General features: G+C 45.6%; 1 protein-coding gene across 3 annotated transcripts in view; it reads left to right on the top strand.

Annotated features, from left to right (window-relative positions):
* LOC138204228 (cadherin-10-like) overlaps window positions 1-25,446 on the top strand; it is an 81,965-nt gene that overhangs the window by 13,611 nt on the left and 42,908 nt on the right. For all 3 annotated transcript variants that reach the window (XM_069159346.1, XM_069159347.1, XM_069159348.1), the window contains exons 2-5: window positions 9,957-10,345; window positions 18,669-18,963; window positions 20,980-21,099; window positions 23,825-23,992. In XM_069159346.1, the coding sequence (XP_069015447.1) occupies window positions 10,109-10,345; window positions 18,669-18,963; window positions 20,980-21,099; window positions 23,825-23,992 (820 nt within the window). In that variant the 5' untranslated portion in view covers window positions 9,957-10,108. The remainder of the gene's footprint in view (window positions 1-9,956; window positions 10,346-18,668; window positions 18,964-20,979; window positions 21,100-23,824; window positions 23,993-25,446) is intronic.

A 25,446-nucleotide genomic window follows, 5' to 3' on the forward strand; every position in this document is an offset into this window, starting at 1 on the left:
GACTCTGGTGTTTTTTGCACTATAGTGCAGAGACGTTCAGTGAGGAATTGCGCTTCAGCTTTGCATTCCAATTTGACTGGGGATTTTCAGCTGTTTATTCGCCAGCGTTTTATCATGATGATTTCCCCCCCTCTCAATCCGCAGGCTTTTTTTATTTTGGTATTTTTTGGGGGGGGTATTTTTTCCTGCGTGGCAACATCCCCCATCTCTCTGAAATCTCCTGTTAGTGATCAATTTCCTCGCCTTCATCTCGCGAGGCATGTGCATCCCTACATCAAATTGCGGGGTGAAGTTATTTTCAAGGCAATGCGACACTGTGTCTAGACACTGTTTCTCAGCTAAAACAAAAGATCAATATATATTGACAGGCTTCTGAGGAATGTTTCTTCTCTGTTCGGTTCGCATCTGCATCAGTTTTGAGACACGAAGGACTTGTTTGTTTGGGGTTTTTTTTGTTTTTTTTTACACACTTTGAGAGTTAAAAGTTGAAAGTTCATCCAGATGCTCAAGTTTTTTTGGTAATTTGCCACGGGGCAGTTTGGCTGAGAGCCACTAACCCAAATGGGCAACAAGACAAATGGAGAGCCCCGGATTTGGGTCGAGCAGCACACGGTTTCTAAAATTCACACTTGGGATTTAGCTGCTCATTTCTCCAGCGAGCAGCACAACACTGGCTGTGAGTGACACCTCCTCTGAATCTGAACCCACCCCCCACCCCCACACCCTTAACAAACTGAGATGAGGCGAGGAGGAGGAGGAGGGAGGAAGATGATGCGAGGAAGGCCAAAGAGAACAACCTGCTGCTGACACCTCCGCACATTAGCAGCCTTTAAGGGCCTCCTCTGTGGATTGTAACATGACCACGTTACCTGTGGCACCAGTGCCCAACCCTCCTCCTCCTCATCCTCCTCCTCCTCCTCTCACCCCTCCATCCCCTCCCCCTCTCTTCTCGCTTGCTCACCCCATCCCCTTGGCTGACATTCTCCTCGCTCACTTTTAATTGCACCCTTGGTTTTTTTTTCTTTTTTCTGGGTTGCTGTGGAAGTCTTCGGCTCAACAGGCGCGATAGGGTGCTTTGCCGTGTCGCTCATATCCCTCGTTAGGAAAAATAAAATAAAAAAAAACACCAGAAGAGAGAATGTGGAAAAGGAGAGAAGAGGTCTAATCTAAGAGGTCCCTCCTCCAAGTCTACATTAGGCTAAAATGCCACCCAGGTCCATTGTGTGTGTGTGTAGCAGCACATGTGCACTGGAAAGGCCATTAGCTGCCCAGATCCAATATGTATTGATGAAAGCATTTGTGAGGCTCATGTTGTCCCTGTCTCTATCCTCTCAGCCCCGTGTTCGATAAAACCGATAGATACATTTAATAACTAATTGTCCTGATTCAAAATGTTATCCCAGGCAATTCTTTGAGCATAGAATCATGAGGCATTCAAAAATTGTCTGCAGACACATTAATCTTGCTTACCCCTAGCACCCACCACAATGCCCAAGTCTTATTGCTCCATGGCGACTCCACACAATCTGTGACAGGCAATTTAAAGCAATTTACTTTTTTCATTTTTTCATCAAGCATTTTTTTTTATGCAATTAAATGGCACATGATACGAAGCGGAGACAGGGGGGGGGGGGGGGGGGGGGGGGCGAGAGAGAGAGAGTGCGAGACGAAGAGAGAGCGAGTGTGTAAGGAGTGGGAAAATAAAGGCAGCCTTGTGCTTGTTGTAAACACTGGCTCTTAACCGGGAGAATATAATTATGGTGTCATGTTCTATTACACACCTTCATTATGACGATGGTGCTCCCCGAGAAAGCAAACAGGGAAAGACGAGACCTGTGGCACTTTTTTTTTTTCTTTAAATCACCTACAGCGACAGGCGTTCGAGGAAGATGGCTCGAACGAGAGCGCGCCGATTCTTTCTCCGTCATAATTGCCCAGTTTTGCTCCATTTCTTGTCTCTTTAGAGGGAAATTATGCTTCATTACAACTTGGGTTCATAGTTTTGGCCATCAGTATTTTACAACACCGTACTCACTAAATTACTTGAAACAGAGTGAGACTGCGACAGTGAAGTGCGTCGTCGCTTTAGTTAGACAAACTTTATTTGAAGGTAAAAACCAAAACAGTGGCATTAAAACAAACTGTGTGCTCTGAAGAATGACAAGTGCGGCAGATCAAAGTCAAATCCGAGGCCCCGTTGTGATGGATGCTGGCTGTTTTCTGTATTCTCTTCCACGTATGTGAAGTTGAAGGTAGTGCAAAACCAATCCGAATTGGCGGCAGTAGAAATTAACCTCAATACTACGACTTTTATTTGATTCACTCTCAAGCGGTACAAATGTAAAGAGGCGAGTCTTTGTCCCGTCGCCACCGGCTCCACGCGGCACCGTAGCAATCGGAACCAGCCATGACATTTTTTGACGTAGCCAAATAAAGCTTTCGCCGACTTATTCCCGGTCGTGGTCCCCCTGTCAAGAGAATTATCAGGGCAGGGAGCTGTTCAGTATGGCTTCCGGGGCATGACAAATGTGGTCAAGGGGCGAGCGCTCCTTAGGGACGGCGGAGCCCTCCATACAGTGAAAGCATTAGCTTTCCACAGTGACATTATGAAGAAATCTATTGAAAAGGCCGGCTTCCCAGCGCTGAGGGACTCGAGGTAGAAAGCCTCCACGAGTCTGCCCCAGAGACCGACTGGTATTTCCAACCACGCCGAAGCCTACAGCAAATCAATAGCTCAAAGTCCCACATGCTCCTCACCAGCGTCAATTAAGTAAATTCATGAAGTCAAGTGTGCTGGGAGTTGGGGGAAGGGAAAGAAAAAAAAAGAAAAAAAAGGGGGGAAATATATATATAGAGAGAGAGATCGAGACAGAGCAGGGAACATTCATCCAGTCACCGCGCAGGTTTGGATAGAAACCAGAGCTTCTGCCAGGAGAGTTTCAGTTCAGAGAACGTGGAGAGCGGTGGTCTGAGAGACTTTTTCTCTACGGGCATTATTAAGAAGCCTGACAGTCCATCTCACTTTCACCTGCTTCCATCAGCACACGCACTGTTGACCTGGGAGTCGTCCTCCCCTCCTCCCTGTGCTGAGCCAGGCAGAGGACACATGCAAAGTGACTGGCTTTCAGCAAAAAGCACAGGCGATAATGCATATCAGTTCAGGCCTATGCAAGCAAAGTAGGCAGATGCACGGGGCGGGACAGAGTCAGAAAGGGGGGATGGGGAGGGGGGGTGGGGGGAGGCGGGTGTGCTATAAACTGCAACGCATGAGGGAAAAGAGAACGAGGGGACCTAACCCCCAGCTTCAATTTGCCTCATAAGGGGAAAGCAGGGCATGCCTCTGGAAGACAGGTAGCGTAATGGATGGGCCGGTCCCCCGGCCTGACTGCTGACGCTGCTCTGACAGGACGTTTCTACCTCTCCTTCACTCCACCTCTCTCTCTCTCTCTTTTTCTCTCTCTCTCCCCCCCGTTTGCCCCTCAGCGTTGTCACGGTAACTACATCTGATACCTAACTTTCAGCGCCCGTGATCTGTATGTTGGAGTCCCACTCGGCCGCCTCACCCAGAGGACATAAAGCAAAACTCAAGAGTTTGGGAATCGCGTTGAAGGATACGGCCGAAGTTTGGGAGGACGGACAGCAGACGACGGGATGATTTCATTTAGCTGGAGATGGAAACAAATTGTTTTGATAATCAGTTATAGGCTTTTGGTTGTATATCAAAGAAACACTAAGAAGAGGAATATTTTTTTCAGCCTCTTAAAATGCGGGACTCTGTGATAACTGTAAACCGAATACATTTTGGTTTCAGACTGTTGGTCAGACACAAGATGTCAAAAAAGAAAAGATTAGGTGTGTTGAAGCCCTACGTATCTGCACAGCAACAGACACGCCCCCAAAAACATGCCTTTTTGAGGCCCTAACTTACAGTGGGTACAGAAAGTATTCAGACCCCTTTAAATTTTTCACTCTTTGTTTCATTGCAGCCATTTGCTAAAATCAAAAAAGTTCATTTTATTTCTCATTAATGTACACTCAGCACCCCATCTTGACAGAAAAAAACAGAAATGTAGAAATTTGTGCAAATTTATTCAAAAAGAAAAACTGAAATATCACATGGTCATAAGTATTCAGACCCTTTGCTCAGTATTGAGTAGAAGCACCCTTTTGAGCTCGTACAGCCATGAGTCTTCTTGGGAATGATGCAACAAGCTGTTCACACCTGGATTTGGGGATCCTCTGCCATTCTTCCTTTTAGATCCTCTCCAGTTCCGTCAGGTTGGATGGTGAACGTTGGTGGACAGCCATTTTCAGGTCTCTCCAGAGATGCTCAATTGGGTTTAGGTCAGGGCTCTGGCTGGGCCAGTCAAGAATGGTCACAGAGTTGTTCCGAAGCCACTCCTTTGTTATTTTAGCTGTGTGCTTAGGGTCATTGTCTTGTTGGAAGGTGAACCTTCGGCCCAGTCTGAGGTCCAGAGCACTCTGGAAGAGGTTTTCTTCCAGGATATCTCTGTACTTGGCCGCATTCATCTTTCCTTCAATTGCAACCGGTCGTCCTGTCCCTGCAGCTGAAAAACACCCCCATAGCATGATGCTGCCACCACCATGTTTCACTGTTGGGATTGTATTGGGCAGGTGATGAGCAGTGCCTGGTTTTCTCCACACGTACCGCTTAGAATTAACGCCAAAAAGTTCAATCTTGGTCTCATCAGACCAGAGAATCTTATTTCTCATAGTCTGGGAGTCCGTCATGTGTTTTTTGGCAAACTCTATGCGGGCTTTCATATGTCTTGCACTGAGGAGAGGCTTCCGTCGGGCCACTCTGCCATAAAGCCCCGACTGGTGGAGGGCTGCAGTGATAGTTGACTTTGTGGAACTTTCTCCCATCTCCCTACTGCATCTCTGGAGCTCAGCCACAGTGATCTTTGGGTTCTTCTTTATCTCTCTCACCAAGGCTCTTCTCCCACGATTGCTCAGTTTGGCTGGACGGCCAGGTCCAGGAAGAGTTCTGGTCGTCCCAAACTTCTTCCATTTAAGGATTATGGAGGCCACTGTGCTCTTAGGAACCTTGAGTGCTGCAGAAATTATTTTGTAACCTTGGCCAGATCTGTGCCTTGCCACAATTCTGTCTCTGAGCTCCTTGGACAGTTCCTTCGACCTCATGATTCTCATTTGCTCTGACATGCACTGTGAGCTGTAAGGTCTTATATAGACAGGTGTGTGCCTTTCCTAATCAAGTCCAATCAGTTTAATTAAACACAGCTGGACTCCAATGAAGGAGTAGAACCATCTCAAGGAGGATCAGAAGAAATGGACAGCTTGTGAGTTAAATATGAGTGTCACAGCAAAGGGTCTGAATACTTATGACCATGTGATATTTCAGTTTTTCTTTTTTAATAAATTTGCACAAATTTCTACATTTCTGTTTTTTTCTGTCAAGATGGGGTGCTGAGTGTACATTAATGAGAAATAAAATGAACTTTTTTGATTTTAGCAAATGGCTGCAATGAAACAAAGAGTGAAAAATGTAAAGGGGTCTGAATACTTTCCGTACCCACTGTATAAGTAATGATGGGAATTTTTTCAGATGGACCGCCAGAAAACCAATAAGAAGGAGTAACTTTAGCTAACACACCAGAATAACAAAATTTACTAACTTCAAATGTTATGAGAAGTTGAATGGGAGTCTACGCAGCCGGTAGCTTTTGGGAGCCGGCCTCTAGCGGCGCTCGGTGGTATTCATACGGTCTGTGGTTGTAGTCCTAAAAATAATGTTCACTTGTGTCAGCTAGTTTGCTAAAGCACTTGTCGTACTTCAGAACAGATAAGGGTCGGAGACTAGCGTGCACTTCTATCCATACTGCAGTCAGGGAAACGTAACGACGTCCTCCTGACAGCAAGAAGCGCAACTCCCAAAGAAAAAGAAAACAGTTTGTGCATATGCATAACAAGAATAGGACATGCTTTGCATGTGATGCATGTAATGAGCTTCCAGTTTACTTTTCCCTGGCGCATGTACATCAGATGGTGCGCTGGCTTTGCGGACAGTTCACCTGAGCTGCATGCAAATGTCTGCACAGACAACAAAATTTACATCACAAGGACCCACACGGACGCTTGCAGACATGCGGCTGTGGAAATCATAAACTCGCTTTAACTAGCATGTTTGTTTTCTTTGTTTCTTTTTCAAATTTAATTTGTAACTTTATTTTTTTTTCTTGTTTTATGTGTTTTCTGCTTCCTTCACTCCCTCTTTCTCCTTTCATCCTCGTCTTAATGCATTTCTGAGGAACTGACTCCTACATAATGCAATAGAATAAAGCTTTGTGATGCTCTGCAGCCCACTGCGAGACTCCCCCTTTTCTTCACTGGCGTATGCAAAGTAAGGTACGCCACGCAATGTTAATAAAAAAAAACAAAAAAACACTTCAGAGTCGAGAAGCATCCTTACATGACGTCGGAGTCGGTGCCCTCGGTGAACTCTGGGACGGGCTTGTAGGAGTGGAAGTAAACAAGACAGTCAAGCTGTCTTTATGAACCTCTGCCAGTGCTACAAACAGAGCCAAACAGCTGAAAACACACAATCGTATCAAGCTCTCCATTATGTTTTGAACCATAACTGTCTGCACCGCATACGAGCTTGACAGACGGGCACAGTGGTGAAATATGCAGCTACTGTATTTTGTCTATCGAGCCAACAAAGACGCCGAGCCAACATAAAAAAAATAAAAAAAAAACTGTACTAAAGTTGCAACAAAAATCTGTCCCAGTCGATGCAGTGAGACGTCTGTTTGTATAAAACCTCAGCGGTTGTTCTGTGACATTGTTTGATGGGTTTTTTTTCCTTCACTTCTGTGGTATCAGGTTTTTCAGATACTAAACTTAGCTCTGTTATCCAAGACGAAACTGTGGTATTGTGACAGCGCCACTGCCTCCTCCCCCCCTCCTCCTTTTCCCTCCCCTCCTCCCCCACCTCCCTTTACCCCCCCCCCCCTCCTTCAGCCGGCACCTTTCCTCTCACGCCTCTCCTCGCGCTCCATTTCCCCTCACGGCCTTCAGTCTGTCTGGCTCCACTTCTGCATGCAGGTCAGGGTGCTTAATTCATGTCCGGAGATGTCGTTTTCTCTCGTTTCCCCGACATGCTGTGCGAAGGGAAGTCGACCGAACCTGCCGTACATTTGGTGGGCCAGACTGCCCCCCCCCCCCTCCCCTTGCACTTCTGAGAGCTGGTGATACGGAGGACCGTTGCAGACGCTCCCCAGCGGACCCACTGATAACCCTCCTACCGAGGAACACTGGCGGCCTGGATATCGGCCAGCCGCCGAAGGAATTATGGGAACAAACGCATAATACGTGGCCTTCTTTCTCTTTCTCCCAGCCCCTCCTCCCTCCCGACACCTCCGTCCTGCGCTGCTCCTTTTGTTCCGTTTTCCCTTCTTACATTTGCCGGCGTTACCGCGTTGGCCTTCGGAGGACGGGCGGACAGAGACGAGGAATGAAAGAGGACGGGCGGACAGAGCGACGGAGAGCCCAGATATTCCGCCGTACCGCACCGGGGCCGCACTCTGCGGTTTTCAAACAGTCATTTTGCTCGGGTATCTTTACACTGATCTTAAGGTAATAAACTGGGGTTGACATTGCCCAGGGTCTCCATTGGCATTCTGCCGGGTCTGATAACAAAGTGTGCCGAAGCAGATTGTTTCAAAAGATAGAAGGGGGCCGCTCCACATGCAGCCCTGCACTCTATTAGATGTTGATTCAGGGGCTTAATGCAGATAAAGTAGCTCTCCACATCCTGTACAAGATGTAAGACCATACGTTGACGTGTAAAAATGTCTAATCTGATATTTATCAGGTCAGGCAGCAGCACTCGGCCTGCCCATCAATCAGGTGACTGACGTTCAACATACATGTGTGCGCATAAATGTGTGTCAGGGCCGGTGTGGATGGGAAGATGAGAGTTGATTGATTTCAAGTCTCCACATCGCCTTCATCATTTCTGTCTTTGACCTGCTGTTACATTACTCCAGATCTTCCGCCTTGAGTATTTTGATTTTAACGATTTCGGTATAGATGTCTTGATGGTGCTTTGATATGGGAATATGGCTGCAACTGATGGTTATTTTTCATGATCAAGTTATCTGTCATGATCGTTTTCTGGATGATCTCTTTGGTTTATTAAAATTAATCTCAAGATTTGAACCATTCACTGCACGTAGAAATGCACTTTTAATCATTTTAAACAGAAAGAAGCTGGACATCTTCACAGTTGAGAAGCTGAATCGTGGTGAAAGTTTGGCAGATTTACCTGAAAGCTTTGGTTTTTTGTCAAATTCGGTGAACAGAAACTGAAACCAATTATTTCAGGACTTTGTGGGTTTGAAGTCTGACTTCTTGGACGTCAGTTTGTGACCAACGCATCTGAAGGTAAGATGAAAAAAAAAAAACCAAAACATTAGTAGAAATTAAAGAAATTAAAACTCAAAACTACAAACCCGAATCTGAACCAAAAGTTTTGTAAGTACAAAATAATAACCAAGAAATCTGAATATTTTGTTCTTTAATTCTATCCACATTTTGACTTGGGGCTGGTTTTATGAAGTGGTTGCCAAACTTTACATCAAAGTCGCTTTAGATCTGCCATTCCAGTGTCTTTACATCACTTATTAAAGCAAGTAGAAACTTTCAACAGCAGAAAAAACATCTGTAGATTGCGTTCCTGTCATGAATTGCCATTTTCTGTTGTTTGACTCTCTCCTTTACTTTCCTCAGTTCTTGAAATGAAAAAAAAAAAATAAGTGCCAGTACGTTCTTCATTCACATGCTGCCATTTGTCAGGAATTCCTACGTTGAATGAAAGATAATAGGAGATATTGATAATGTTCACAACATAAATTGATTTAATCAAGGAGAAAACCATTTCATTCACAAGAGTAACAATAGATAAAAACCTTTCAGTTTAAAGCTGCAACTCTGTATGAAACGCTCGAGAGCTTTTCATTTCAAATGAGGTCTTTTAATTTGGATTGGATACAGGTAGTAGCAATGGCTACTTCAGCCAAGGATGATTTTTCGTAGACATTTGATGGTGACATAAATGTATTACTAATTGTAGCCGCAGGTGTTTCTGCTGTTGCTAACGTTACATCGACAGGCTGTTCCCCACGAGCAGCGGTGCTAACGTCAGCGTGCTGCTCCTTGCTGTGTTTACCACCGGAAGGATTTGACTTTGGAAGCTCTGCTATCATGTTATCTGCCTCGGTTTGTCTTCTCTTCGTGATCTTTTGGAGTCGAGCCACCGTTGTCGTAAAGTTAATATCGTGTTACGTAGACTCGCCTCCGACAGAGAAAAGCAGCCAGAGAGAACGGGAACAGGTGAACGTCACGCAGTGCCCCCTGGGTAATGTCTATTTAGGGCCATCGTGAGTCGCCCAGATAACCTGATGTAAAGAGAGGGCAGAGAAGAAACACCGGCAGCTTGTGAAAAGTACCGACGCACAAGTTTCAATGTCGAAGAGGAAGATGTTGACGTGCTGGTTCCTGTTCACCGCCCAGTTCGAGCATCAAAATGAAGTTGATGTCACGTCACGTGCATATTAACAAGGGTTTTTTTTCTGTGCGAAGTTCATTAAGGAAACAAAACGTTGAGCAATATAATAATTTATAATATTTATTCCTTGTCGAGAGGCTTGTTTACTTTACTTTCTAAACCTTCAAGATTTCAGAGCTTCCGTAGACTTTTTTTATCTCGACTGTTTTTTTTAAGAAGCTCTTGAAGCACCTCTTTGGACACTCACGCTGAGGAGACTGTTTGTTCTTCCTCCCGTTTCATACCGCTTCGACAAAACAGCGAGTTGATTTTGACTCCAGTTTATGAAAGGAGAAGTTTTCCAGTAACAAATAGCTGCCTCCCCTCCCAGTATTGACACTCTTGTTTGTCTGTGTAAATCTTCTAGGTGCCGGTTGCCGCCCTGTGAGAGTCCGGGGAGTCCTTCCTGCTTGAGTAGATTACAGCATGAGAACTGATCCGGTACTCTGACCGAAACAAACGCCGGACTCAGACCGCCGAGGTGGGGGAGAAGAGCGAAGTGCTGTGGCGGTGTTGGCCATGGATATGAGGACGGTTTGCGCTTTCATGATGCTGTGGGCCACGGCCCACCTCAGCTCTCCGGGGAACGGGCTCAGGGCCCTGCGGAGGACTACAGGGGGGCGGAGGGGGGCGGCGGGGCTGACGGGAGAGGATGCCAACGGAGTGCCGCTCAGACGCTCTAAACGAGGATGGATGTGGAACCAGTTCTTTTTGTTGGAGGAGTACACCGGGACGGACATGCAGTACGTCGGAAAGGTAAGAGTCTGACTTCTTTGCTTTTCCTTTTTACCGGAAACATCCGGACGAACAGCTGCTGCGTCGCACCGAAACCTGCAGGTGATGTGCAACACGCCAGCTCCGTGTCAGATCTGCTTATTTGATCCAAACTCACGCAATTATCACCCAAACGGATAAACAAACGAAAAAAAAAAAGCACCCGACGGGGACGACACCTAAAAGCACAGAAAAATATCCAAATTAGAAAACTGCAGTTTAATTCCACACAGAGTGGTTTCTCCTCCATAAGCCATGCAGATGAGTCATATGAATTTACGCATGAAAATATTAAACTATATTAGAGTATAGTTCTAACCTAACAAAATAAGGGTGCTTTTACTTTGATAAAATCGATGCCGGTGGTCAGACTGGCATCAGTTGGAGCTGATTTGCCTGCATTTGCAAGATTAGTCATGTGAAAAACAAGATGCAAAATAATGCAGATTTAGAGTGAAATTTGTGTCTTTAGCATGTGTTTGATTTGAAGTAGAACAAACATTCATCTTAAAAATGAGCTGAGTATTTGAACAGAACATCTAGAAACTGTCCAAACTTGAAGATCGGCTATTTTTCATCCGAGTCTCCGCTTCCTCAAAATTCTAATTTGTTTTCGCAGTTTTTCAATTTCCAGCTTTAGTTTGTTTCCAAAGAATAAGGGAAGTGTTCGGTAGTTGGTGTGAGCAGCCGTAACCAGCCATCGTAGTTGAGAAGAAAAGTGCAGCGCCTACACATCATTAGAAGAAAAAAAAAACCAACCTCTGAGTGACTGACTGGTATGTTAAGTTGATAAGTGGCCTCTCAGAAGTGGGAACACCACATCAAACACCTCCTTCAGTGATCAAGATGTTTGCAACAACTTCCATCTGACAAATTATACCTTGCAGTCTCCTGTAGTCTCTCCCCGTCTCGGTGTCTTTTCCTCGATGTCTATCGTTTGTTTACCCTTCTGGGAGGGAAAATTATTTTTTTTTTTTTCAGTGTCTGTGCAACAACACAAAATGAACTTTTCACTTGCCAACATTTTAAAAGTTGCTATTTTTGTTCACTTAAAAATGCCTCATTATGTACCGGTCTTGTCGATACATATTTATGAAGACAGCTCTGCTAGGTTGTTTTTTTTTTAATAATTTTTTATCCTCCACATCCATCAATGCAAATTCCACCAGATATTGCTTCATTTACATTTTACAGAAACACAAAAAAGATCTGAATTTGTGGTACAGCAATTTTGAAAAGTTCAGTGTCTATAATAGCACAAAAAAAAAAAAAAAAAAAAGGGGAAAGAACTGACTACCTGTGGTTTTCTAGGTATGATAATGGAGTTCTTCATAATGTAATTATCCTCTCGAAACTCCACTGAAGCGAAGAGATCGCCGCTTAATGAGAAGCTTCAGAACAAATAACATCCTGTACATGAATGCATCATTCTGTCCCGGAGAACACGGCAATCATCCCTCCATCTCGTAGTCGACATGACGTGATACTCCGATCGGGTAATGCTCATGTATCGGACTTCCATCCATCCATCCTCGGGCTTTGTTTGCTGTCGTCCTGTCCGATATGTTTTGTGCTTTCCGTCAGCTCCGTGGCTGCCTGCGCGACGTCCATTCCGCTCACGTCAAGCCGTCCCAAAGCGGCCGTCTCGTCCCCTACAGTAAAAATATGACTTCCTCCGAACGTATTATTTGTTCAGCAAAATGAAAACACAGTGTCGACCCAGATAACATTGGGTGGGCGGGCGGGGAGGGGATGGGATGGGGGGGGGGGGGGGTCTCCTCTTCCAACCTACTGTAATTGAGGAGATTGTGAAGCGTCGCGGGCAAGGTCAGGACGGCTGGGGGGGAGGGGAGAAAGGGGGGAGGGAGGGAGGAAGGGGGAGGAAGAAAGGCTGTTTTGTGCGAGGAGTTGAATGGGGCTGGTGCTTTGCATTCCTATCATGCGTCCGCGGAGGATAGAGTCATCCAACCAAATGAGAGTCCGCAACATACGTCCTCTCCCCGAGTGATGGGGTTGACTTTCAGCTCTGGTCTAAAAGGATTACAACCGCAAATACGAGGGAACACACACACACAAAAAAAAAAAAAAAAGTTGAAAAGAAGGAGAAAAAAAGAAAAAAAAAGCAGAATGAGTGAAGATCAAAAGTAAGTACCGAGCTTGATCAAACCACTTTGTCTTCAGAGAGTGGTGATTGATGTGCCACTCGTCCTTTTAGCTTGTAAAAGGACTAATAGCAAAAGAAGAATGGATTATCTGAGTGTGGTACACACTTAGAGAGCCAGAGGCCGCGGCCTAAGAGCCCATCTCCTGAAGACACCATTAAGGCATCAACCTTCGAGCGGCACTCTTAATCATGACTCTGAACGCTTGTTGCCCCCCCCCCCCCCTCCCACCTCATCCCCCACCAAGTACATGCAGCTGGGTGCATCTCCTCATTGTTGGCTCACTAGCCAGTTGTCACATAGGACTGCAGTATGTAGATCTTATCTGATTGCAATTACTGTTTGTTAATTGCGAGATAAAGTACGAGTGGTGAACGAGGCCCTGAAGGGAATGAATGGCTTTTTGGAGTTCGACATGGAGTAGAACAACCATTTGCATCTGTATCCTCAGGTGGAGGCCATATTTTCACAATGTTAGAGTGTCTGAAGGGAAGAAAAAAAAAACAGTGAGAAAACACACAAAAGAGAAGAGCTTTTGTCACTGCGAGTGACTTCACGGCAGCCGGAGAACACAGTAGGCAACAAAACCACTTTTGTTTGCGGTGGAAAAAATGAATTGGAAATAACACAATGACAGGTTATTATAAACAAGGGAGCAGCTCTTGACACACAGTAAAAGATAGAATGATGAAACTGCACTTGAATTACAACATCTCGTCTCCAGTTATTTGGTAAACTCAATCTCCCCCCGGTTGCTTTTTTTTATTTTTTTTATTTTTTACAACGGCTTTATCGAGTTGTGAACAAATGAAATTGCAATCTTTCCTGAACGAGCTGAACACAAAAGCAGTTGGAAGAGGAAGAAATTAAGTCACACGATGGAGATGAGAGGGAAAAGAGGATTCAGGCGGTGTCTTGTTGGGGAGCTGGTTGGCTGCTAATCTTGCTAATCTCGCTGTATCGGCCAATGACTTTTTTTTTTTTTTTTTCTCCTCTCTTCCCTCCTGCAGCAGGAGAGGAGGAATCGTACACAGCCTCTCATTAGCAGGCGAGCTGCATACAGGCCTCTGAGGGCCTCGCGCTGTCACTGGGGGAAGAGAATGTTTGTTTATTTCATTATTTCTTACTTTACCAAAGGGCACACATCCACCGAAAAAATGGTTAATGGCCTGTGGTTGAGGAGTGTTTGTGCTGCACTATCATATCTCATAAAGTATTTACAGCCCCTGATAGGCCCCAGTGGGTCTGGGCCTGGTGGGTAGACTCCTCAACATAGTCCCTCGCAAGTGAGCAATGTTCTCAGTATGTGAACAAACACACACAAACACACAAACACGAGCCAGGCGAACACTGGCCCTCCGGTAACGGGCTAGGACTCGGAGGAAAGACACAAAAGGCTGATGTGCACCGACAGAACGTGCTTCCCGGTCCTGCATGACTCAGCGGTTGAGACGACCCGGGGAAAGGACTGGAGCGTCTTGTGGCAGCGGAGTGGAAAGGTGCAGGGATTTGTGTGTGTGTGGGTGTGTGTGTGTGTGTGGGCGGGGGAGGGGGGGGATTTTTGGTTTGTGTTCATGCCCCCCCCTCCCCCGCCCCCGCCCTCCCCTACATTACCAGCTGCTCACCTTGGCAGAGATGCAAGGAGTTTGCAATATGGTACAGGCTTGGCTGTACCCGCGCTATGGCAACCCTCCCGCGGTCTCCGGCGGCGACCAGGAGCACGCACCGGCGGTGTTTATTGATTAGGCGATAACTTCCCGCTTGCGCGCGCGACTTCAATTACGCTCCCCTCCTTTGTGGCGGCGCGAGGAAGGATAAAAAAAAAAGAAAGAAAAAAAAGAAGGTGCGATGAGGTCTTGCGGTGACGGGACTGCAAACATCTGTCTGACAAGCGTTGCAGGGGCGAAGTGATGTCTGAGCGAGATACGCCAACATGGCCGCAGCACCCTGTAATTATTTCCGTGCTATCACCTGCCTACTACTGTTTCAGACACCTGTTGGTTCTGTCAGGGCGAGATTAATTAATCTTCTGTCGTCAGCACTCGTACTTCTCTGCAGTTGGCCAGGCGGTATTCAATATTTGATCCGGAAAGAAGAAAAATAGTATATTTATTAACTTGATCACCTCACATAATGCTTCAAATCAGGTTTTACAGCCTTTATTTTGTTCATTTATCTGTTTGCCTGCACAGTCTTAACTCCATTTTTGGGTTAAAATAAATGAATAAATCCTCCAGTGCACAAATAATATTACAACCCATTTCCTGCAGAAATAATATTTTCCCCCACACTTTCTTGTATAAATTATTTAGAATAAAGCTGTTTGCTGCACCACAGTGAGGAAAAATAAAGTCACTTAAAACAAGCTGATTTTTTGGGAGGGAACAGTTTGCAGTTTTTTTTCTGCAGTTTGTGTGTAGTTGTGTGTGTCGTGGCTCTGCACCAAAGTCCATACAAACTGTTAACAACTGCTCATAATTAAAATATGACATGCTGGAAATTATGCACGGGGCACGAAACAAAACAAAACAAAAATCAGACGAGAAGAGAGAAATGTACGTTAACTGACATTTCACCTTTAAGTCTCAGCAGCTCTGACTGCATGTCTCAAGTTTACACATCAACAGACATTTGAGAGGCTATTTTTGAGCACAGTCTGAGGCTACCATCTGGCTACATAGAAGGCAGCCAGTTCTCGACAGGCCAGGACACAAGGCCTTAAAGGCTAACTGGCTAATTGCCCTAAGCCGCCCATTCCCAGTGCCATCTTTCTGGCCCAAACTCGAGTGAAGCACAAATGGTGGCCAGATCGAGACTGCACTAACATTTGCTGCACTTGAAGCTGATTAATTTCACAAACAAAGACGGAGCGCTCGTAAGTTCTTGGTGCACAGATGTCTGACGAGTGCCACTTCACTCATCAGCCCACTTCAGACTGCAAGATGAAGCACGTTGGAGCAGAAATAAATATCTTCTACTGTGGAAAAATACAAAGCGTGGCAAACATTACGGCATCACTCAGCAGGGAAGGCTAATTGAGTGGAGGCTTTTTGAAATATATAGCATGTTATTGATGATAGAGCGGTTTAAGTAAAGGCCTAATTGTTTGTTTCACAGCTGATTCACTGCAGAGAAATCTTCCTCTCGAAGCCAATTCGCCTGTAATTGAGTCCTTCAAGTCTTATTTTCCAAAAACAAAAAGAAATGAGAAATTCGACCTGTTTCCAACTCATTTCAAGTATTCTGGGGAATCAGGTTGCATTTTTCTTGATGTGAGAGGGATTTAGTGCAACTTATCTCGTTCTTTATGTTGACTCATTTTTGAAAATGATTGCAAACAGCTGGACACAGGTACTCGTTTCAAAAGACACTTACTTGCTGAGAGTTACACAAGGAAATTTAGACCTTCATCAGCTAGCCTGGCTCTGTCTAAAACAAAATCCACCTACCGGCACCTCTAAAGCTCAGGAATGAACACTTTATACGTCATTTGTTTGCAAGAACAAACGGACAACTTCATGCTAAACTACGCCAGCAATCTGCAGAAGACATGAGTGGTATCAATGTGTTTTTATTTATCTAACAGAGGAGATACTGATCTGCTCCTTTAAAAAAAAAATAAAAGCTCCATCAGAGACAGAATGACTTGATAAGATCGGGATTTTTATTTTTGGAAAGACCAAAGGTCCCGCTGTTAATGGGTACAGCGTCATGCTCTCTGCCTTCTTTACGATTTGGTACCTCAGGAGGGCAGAGGAGGGGAGGCTAGCTATTGATGAGCCGGGGCTTCTTGGTCACCACACTGAATGTGGCTTCTTTTTCTCCCCCCCGTGACAGTTTAATTGTATTTTCAATATAAATTGATCAAGGGGCCATTGTGAATGCACGTTGGGCTGCCACATTGATTTCTGGGAGAGGTTTTGTTTTCGCTCTTAATTTGAGTGGAAGGGCAGCAGTAAATTTTCCTCACCGGCAAGGTGGGCAGCTGGGAGGGACGGGGTCACCGATACTCGGAGCTGCCTCGTAATATCCTTCAGGGGAGCGAAGAGGAACTCTCCAGACCCACAAGATCTCTCTGTTTCCATAGAAATGACAGTCCACGCAGCATATGTCACACTGTCTATCTCACATCTCCACCGAAAGGAGAGGACTCAACGGTTATTAACTGAATTGTTGTGCCGGCAGAGATAGGCAGCTTGATAGACAATCATAGAAAAGGACATTGGAGCTATAACAGCGGGAGAAAGATAATAATGTTGAAGTGGATTGTTTTCAGCCAACTGAGTCTTTGTTTGGAAGCACATACTGTAAAGCAGAAAACAAATACAATTCTGCAGAATATTCTCCTGGCTTGGTTGGACAGAGGAAATAATAAGAAAAAAAAAGAAAAAAAAAAAAAAAGACGACTTGTTTTGACCAGAAATTCAAGTGGGTGAGCGAAAAAAACAAACGCTCCAATCTAGATCCTAATCCGAAAGATACTGAAATTTCTGCAACACACTCGACCGGCTTTTGGTTCGACAGACAAGAGAAAGGAATGAAAACAGTCATTTTTACCAGCATTTCAAGCGGGGCGAACAAAATAGTGTTAAAGATGCTAATCCACAAAGCTGTTCATCTCACATGTGCCAGCTTTGCCCTGATAAAACAGCATGAATTAGTAAAGCTTCCGAGCACCTGGGATGAAAAGCTTTTTAATATATGATGAGGAGGGAGACTTTAGCAATGTGCTCCCACGTGACCCAGCTGCGACGCACAATATCCCCCCCCCTCAGTCTGTCGGCCGGCGAAGCCAAGAACCTTTACAGACACGACGGGACGGCAGGAAGAGGAAAATGTGCGGCAGAAATCAGATGCACCGGCTCAATAACGGACCTCAGAACGACGTCCTTAACGGGGAAAACATTCAGACTTACACTTGACATATTTGTGGCTGTAAACATGTGCCCCACTTTTAGCCTTCACCCCCACCCCCACCCCCCACCCCCCCCTCCTGCAATTATTACCATGTCCTCGGTTATTAAAGAGGGGAAAGTGAAGTAGGCAGGGAAGCAGTGGGAGGGGAAAAGACTGGACAAGCTTTTGATGAGTTCTCTGAGATAAATATGTTGGGGGGATTTGGTGGCGGAATTAAAATGTCAAAGCATGCTAAGCTGCTGTTCATGCAGGAAAAAAAAATTAAAGAGGAGATGGAGAGGGAGAGAGGAAATAATAATGAGGAGCTCCACAGACAAGTGGACTCTCGTGGTCTTCTGGCATGTTGGTCGTGTTGCTGATCCATCAGGGATTGGCAGGCGGTGGATGTGCGCGCGCTCACGCTGCTGCTGCACAGACTCCGACCCGCTGGCGTTCGGTTTTACAGCACTGTGAAAAATGCCACCGCGGCCCTGCGGTAAAAAAAAAAAAAGAAAAAGGAAAAGCGCGACAACCTGCATGTAACAATACGAGTAAACGCTGCGTTTCTTTTTTAAAAAGGCACCTGGCTGTGTGTCTTCCGCTTGGCAGGAATGAGGGTTTCACAGAGGCGAGGTGAACGCGTGTCATCGTAACGCAATGACAGTTTACGAAAGACGATATGAATCTGTTAAATAACAGCAAGCGCACTTATCAAAGCTGTCAGTGTTTATTTTGCCAAGGCCCAGATTGGTCAGATCCCTGATATGTGCACAGTTTCTAAGAAATCCTGTGATTCTGCTTTCAAATTTCATTTTGTTGACATCTCTGGTACAAAATGTTCATCGCTGCGATGTTTTTTTTTTTTTTTCTTTTGCTCTCCACTTCTCCGAGATCACCTGTCAATCACGTGATGCAGCCAGCACTCTGATGTTGGTTTTTTTTACATTTTCCTCTTGGACTCTGTCGATAAAGTTTCTGCTCGTGCTAACGAGGAGATGGTTCCCTGGAGAAAAAAACAAAAAAAGGCTCCCTCACACTTGATGCTCATAAGAGCAAATTAGGCAAATGTGAAAGCTTTCATAAACCCGAGTTTGAATCACTGTTGTGCCATAACAATTAGCAATGGAGAGCAGAAAAGTGGAAATTTATTAAAAATGGAAATGACACAAACTGCATGAAATTTGCTGTTGTTGTGCCGCGGGGACACAGATGGTCGGGTTCTCATTTTTTTTTTTGTATTTCCACAGCTCCACTCGGATTCGGACAAAGGGGACAACAGCGTGAGGTACGTCCTCACCGGGGAGGGAGCCGGGACGCTCTTCAAGATAGACGAGAAGTCGGGCGACATCCACGCCACCAAGAGGCTGGACAGGGAGGAGAAGGCCTACTACATCCTCCACGCCAAGGCCGTCAACCGCTTCACCAACGAGGCGCTGGAGGGCGAGTCCGAGTTCATCATCAAGATCCACGACATCAACGACAACGAGCCGCGGTTCACCAAAGACCCCTACATGGCCCGAGTCCCCGAGATGTCCGACATCGGTACGTCTGTGAATTCCTCTTCGTCTGCTTACGTCACCGCCGGAGAAGCAAAGTTAATTACATTCATGTAAAAAAAACAAAAAAAACCATGTAAACCAGACAATTAAATGTTCACACAAAGGAAGGTTGGCGCTCGCGCGTGCGAAGAGACGAATTAAAAGGATTACGATTCAAGTAGGATGGAGACGCTTCTAAAATGCCCGTCTTACTGGATCAATGGGAGTTTATCAATCGCCATAACGATGCCGACTCAACAAAGAGGGGGGTCCGACTAATTAAATGAGAAAGACGGAGCTGTTTCATGGCAAAGAATAAACAAGGTAAAGTGTGTGTGTGTGAGACGGTTCCAACGCTGGTGGAGATAATCTTTTAAATACTGTATTGTATCTTATTAAAACAGTATTTAATTTAATTACCAGCGTTGTCAAGTGTGTCATCGCGCCGAATAATCGCGGCTTCTGTTTCTGCAGTGCCACTTTCTGAGATGCCACCATTTGCCGTTTGCGCGTCATCATTTGTTCCCCGTCATTCGGCACCAAATGAAACTTTAATCCGCCGTGCACTTTGGCTCCAGCTCTCCGTCCGAAAGTACATACAGACCTCATGAATACAGAAAAAAACCAGTATAAATAGCCTCCACTAATCAATACTTGCATGACAACACGGTGTGAACCGTGTCTCCTGCCGCTGCCCGAGCTTCGGGGACGCTCGGGACGCTCGGTCCTGCAGCCCAGACATGTGACAGAGTTGTCACTTGGTTCAGCGGCCCCAAGAGAGAGGCCAGCACTTATCTAAGGGCAGCACGGGTGCCCATGGCAACAACCGAGGTGTGATGTCACCGCTTGGCAGAGCATGTGTTCACGAGTGACTGCGTTGTGAGACACTGCCCCTTTAAAATGTGACATACAAGTTAGGTTTTATTACAGTCTCAGAGCTCTGACATGCTCCGCTCGGACTCCTCGGGACGACTTTGACGCGCCGCTTCTTTGACAACTGAATGATTACAGTCGGGGTAATTTACTCCATCTGCAAAAAAAAAAGAAAAAAGAAACCGATTATTCCTGAAGTGTTTGTCAGAAAATTCTTCTTCTCAAAAGCTTAAAGTCAGCGATGAGATGGCTGATGTGGATCAGTGATATTTTCTAAAAGCCGCCATGTCAGAAAAGCCTCTTTGAGTCTAATTCCCTAGTTAAAGGTATTAGCGATCAAGGTTCGGTGAACTTGCTCAAGAATCCTCCCGAACTGTCACTTACACCAAATCAGACAGCCGTGCTCTTTCTCTGTCTGCTTCTCGGTCCCTCCCGAGTTTTTTCTTTTTCTTTTTTATTCCTCCTTCATCCCTACGAATGTCATCGATTTCAAAGGAGGGGAAACTCTCCTCTCAAGCCCGCACAAAACTCGACTGACATCAAATTAGAGAAGTTTCATGAGGTCGTTATCCCATTGTATTGCACAATTCTATATTTATACCACTTTGCCATTAAATATTTCTACTCAATTAATTTTCTTCTGCATGTAATGAGGCAACACTTGGCCCCGCAAGGCACCATTTGGGAGGTAGCACTTGGCTAACCGTTTCCCTTTGTTCTACTGAAATAGGGCTTCAGCCTCTCTGGAAGAGAAAATGGATCACAGTCGTTCGGCTGCGATCAGATATTTGGCTTCTTGGACACTGCAGATCTGTGGATACGCTAATAGGCTTCTTGGGGTTTGGAAAGAGCCTGTATCGGTGCCGCTGGCATGCTTAGGGAGATATACTTAGAAAAATACATTAGGACTTATCGATTAGCTGCAGAAATCAATCACGTATGAGAGTATAAGTGGCCGAGGACGAAAGATCGGTTTGGGTAACGCAAAGGGACAGAGATGATCCGTCACATTCTGCGTGGGAATGATTAGAAGAGGATCCGACACCTCATCAGAAGGTGCATCAGCTGAGACAATTATCCAGCAGGCAATTTTCAAGCAGAATTGAAGAGTTGATCTAAATCATTGTCATGAATCTTCCTCCCACAGGCACTTCGGTAATTCAGGTGACGGCCACGGACGCAGACGACGGTACGTACGGGAACAGCGCCAGGGTGGTGTACAGCATCCTGGAGGGCCAGCCCTACTTCTCCGTGGACCCCGAGACCGGTCAGTGGCGTCTTTCATGAGTTAAATCTGATATTGGAACACTTTGTTTGACACGTTCCAGAGTTGCGTGCACTGCAGTGAGCATTTAAAGCACATCTGTGTAACTGTTTGGGTGGAGCTCAGCTATGTGAATAAGTGTTACTGAACATTAGTAGCTCTCGGACGCTTGTCAGAGTAGTTCCCAGAGGAAAAAACTAAACAGGTTGGAGCGCCCTGATCTAAAACATCAAATGGGATCATGAGAACGAGACGAACGTTTTGAAATCAGAACGCAGCACTTTTACACCAGGAAATCTGTCATTGAAAAAGCCAAATATTTTAATTTCTCCTCGCTGCTTAACTAATGTGCTCTTTCTCGAGTGGCAAAGCTCTCATCCTCCTGCTCTAACAATGCCATCACTGCTTTCCACCTACACGTGTAACCCCAAAGCCCAAACACAACAAGTTGACACACTCCTGCTGGAGGTGGCCATTACAGGAAACATAACGCATCCCAAGCAAGACAGAAATTTTACCAGGCAGGTAATCACAACCAAACTACTCCTTTTAACCAAAGAGGAAAAACACCAGCATCCTCTCGCAGGCTTGACTGGCGGACGGGCAGGAGGGATTCGTAGCATTCGTAGTGGCGAATCACCAATCCCCCCCAAAAATCTAGTCGCTTGTTACTTTTAATCATTAATGTGCGCTTTGGAAAACATCCCGCTCGTTTTTTTTTTTATTTTTTTATTTTTTTATAGCTTAAACAAAAGGGAGTCGACAAAAAAAAAAAAAAGCCATTTGCAGATTAGCGGAGGGATTAACAGTAATATGGTTTATCCCACATGTGGTATGTAAGCTGACGTCTCTTACACAAAAGACATGCCTGGACATCGCATTATAAGCAGGATTTGTTTCCTCCTCTCCTCCTCTTGTGTGTGTACCGTAATCATTAAGCAATAACAAAGGTAGACGGAGATCCAGGGCGAGCCGTCGCTGCACCTTCTCGCTTCTTCTGCTTTGCAACGTCGCCTAAACGACCGCGGTCCTCTTAACGGCCCGCGAGACGAATTGCACGTTGTTAGGAGGAGGAGGAGGGGGGATAAAAAGAAAAGGAGGAAGTTTCATTGTTGTGCCTGCGTTTCATTTTCTCCCATGTTATGTATGGGAGGAAGAAAAGAGCAAGTTGGAGAGGCCTTTTTTGAACAGCGTAGGCCAGCGTGATCTGATGCGCCACGTCAGCCTCTCCCTCATTGTTTGATGTGCAATGAATCATCTATTCAGCCCGAAAGTGCTGAAGTTTGTCAAAGCAGTTTATTTAGGGTGAAATTTGTTTTTTTCATCTTTCTTCCGCCGTCTGTCTGTGCATCATCTCTCTCCTCCACGCCTCCACCCGCTTCTCTTTTATGACGCCTCTAATTCAAACGTGTAATAGCAGACGGGGATTTAAGAGCGACTGTGATGGGAGACGGCGTGCGCACCTTTTTTCGACTAGCACTGCCAATTACCGGGCTCCGCTCGCTCGCTTGTCCCGACTCCAGAACCGGAGCTGTGACGTGTCGGAGCGGAGAACTCGAAAGGCTGAACATTAACCGTCTTAATTCCAAAGAGGAGATAAATGACGCCGAACGCATTTGGAGGCCAAATGTTTAGATAATTAAATGAACACGCCGCCGGGTTTTTGGGGGTTTTTTTGGGGGTGGATCGGCCCTTTGGTTCACTAACCAGTTAAATCACGACAACACGAACACCAAAAATGTGCTCGTGGGTGGCCGCTGAGCTCAGTGCTGCCGCGCATACAGAGCAAGAGCCCTGACCTTTCAGTAATAAAACGTTCTTAGTGGTTTAATTATCCGACCTGCAGATGCATGAATCCAAAAAAATAAAAAACTGAAATATCATTAATTCGATACAGCTGACGCTGAAGCGCTCGGTGGATAAATGTTTCAGGTGATTTCTCCAGACGCGAGCAGGTCGTTAGCTTTATGTGGTGTGTCGTGTTGATTTTATGAAGGTTGTACGGAAAAGTTTAATTTTTTGTTTTTTAATCACCGACAGCCTCAAAAAGCCCCAAATATTCTGTCAAGCTCAATCGGTTGAGTCGCTTCGATTCGATTTCAGGACGTTTTGGTCGTAAAATGAATGAATTAATCATCAAAATAGTTCTGGATTAGATCATATTTGTGGATTAATCACTAAATTCATTAATTATTTCGTGTCCTGGTTTAATGACCTCATTATAGCTCCTTGCACATTGTATTTACTGTATACAGTTGGTTTTTTTGTCCATATATTGCCAGTATATGGAAAAATGCCCTTTTAATACTCAGTATTGTGTAGAATACAGGAAATTACTTTCACAACTCAGTTATATCATGAAATATCGAATATACTGTGTGAGTAAAGGATGTCAGTTTCGAAATTGTAAAATGTTTCTGTTGAAAATTGCTCCTATTATTAAAAAGAAGGAACGAGGTCGCGGGGTCGTCCGGTGCAGAGCACACACCTCACACAAACAAGCAGCTGATGATGCAACAGCGAGCGGTTAAACTTGTGTTGTTGTTTGTTTTTTCATAGTTTTCAAAATAAAAGCTTGATTGATTTTTAATGCAATAAAATAACAGGTAATCCAACTGGAATCAGAGAATCTGCACAAGCCTGATCGAATGCAGCGTGTTCTGTGTTCTCTTTGTAAATCTGTGCTGTTGTTTTTGTTCTGCCCCCCCTCCCTCTCCCATCCCCCCAGGCCTGATTAAGACGGCTCTGCCCGGCATGGACCGAGAGGTCAAAGAAAACTACCAGGTCGTGATCCAGGCCAAAGACATGGCCGGACAGATGGGCGGGCTCTCGGGAACCACGACGGTCAGCATCACGCTGTCCGACGTGAACGACAACCCGCCGCGCTTCACCAAGAGTGAGTACACGCAGCCCTTCTGGAGGCACACGCACACGCGCACACGCACACGCACACGCACACACGCACACACACGCACACGCACACACACGCGCCCACGGTGACCAATCCTGAGCTCATGAAAAGCACTTGTCAGTGTGACCGGTGCCAGAGCAGGCAGCCCCCATCTGGTGTCAGTTTCAAAATGAATTTGGATTATTGCAGGGAGCTCTGTGTTTTTGTGCGACTGCGACGGGCCTCTTAAAGGCAGCAGAGTAATTAAATATAGAGCCATATGACGGAGCGAAGGGTCCTGCAAAGTGCATCAGATCAGCCCTGTAATCCCTATTAAATGAAGAGAGTACATTCACTGGGTTTTATCTCTCCTGCTCTTCCTCTCTCTTTGTCTATTAAGTCTTTCTTATGCTGCCTTTTACTCCATAAAACCAACGTTCTCGATTCGGAGCTCCAACTGTCCTTGGTGCCTTTATATATATATATATATATATATATATATATATAAAGGCATAAAGGTGTGTGTATATATATATGTATATATATATACACACATATATATTTAATTATTCTGTAACACTCTCACTCATCAGTCATCAATCTTTCCTTTTTTTTTGTAACTCTACCTACTCTTTTTCAGTCTCACATGTACTCTCCCTTTCTTCTCCCTCCCTCCCTCCCTCCCACTCTCGTTTCCTCTCGTGCGAAAGGCAACCAGATCGGATTGACAGATTACCGGTGTCGTCGTGTGTCCCCCCTCCCTCCCCTCCCTCCCCCTCAGTAGCGGCAAACACCACACTGTACGACAGCTGATGCAAAAGGCAAATCACACGGGCTGCAGAACCCCCCACCCCTTCATATTTGTCACTCCCAGTGTGTGTGTGTGTGTGTGTGTGTGTGTGTGTGTGTGTGTGTGTGTGTGTGTGTGTGTGTGTTTGTGTGTTTGTGTTTGTGTGTGTGTGTGTCTGGGGAAAGGGAGTGGCAGACACTGTCATCATCTCAGCCCCTTCCACCAATGAATGAACAGTGAGAGGAGGGAGGGAGGGAGGTGTGTGTGTGGGGGGGGGGGGTGGATGGATGCGACGGGGATCGAGGAGGTGACAGAAGGGGAAGAAGATAGAAGAAGAAAGAGGAAGAGTGAGGCGGACGACACAAAAAGACAGGCTGTGATAGAGGCCAGAGGGGTGGGTGGAGGGGCGGGGGGGGGGGTTGGAAGAGGAAGAGATATTGTAATGGGACACCCAGAGGAGGTAGAGTGTCAGGAAGCGATATCATTGTTGTCTGCCGGAGTGATGCCTCTTCTTTTCCACCCAATGCTAAATACCTGTTAGCCCAGGGAAACCTTCCTATGCTGCGTCGCTAGCTCGCTCGCTCTCTCTCTCTCTCTCTCTCTCTCTCTCTCTCTCTCTCTCTCTCTCTCTCTCTCTCTGAGTGTGTGTGTGTGTGTGTGTGTGTGTGTG

Source organism: Embiotoca jacksoni, unplaced genomic scaffold, assembly GCF_022577435.1.
Source record: "Embiotoca jacksoni isolate LCO1_2020_lvr unplaced genomic scaffold, fEmbJac1.0.p SCAF_25, whole genome shotgun sequence".
Lineage (NCBI taxonomy): Eukaryota > Metazoa > Chordata > Actinopteri > Embiotocidae > Embiotoca > Embiotoca jacksoni.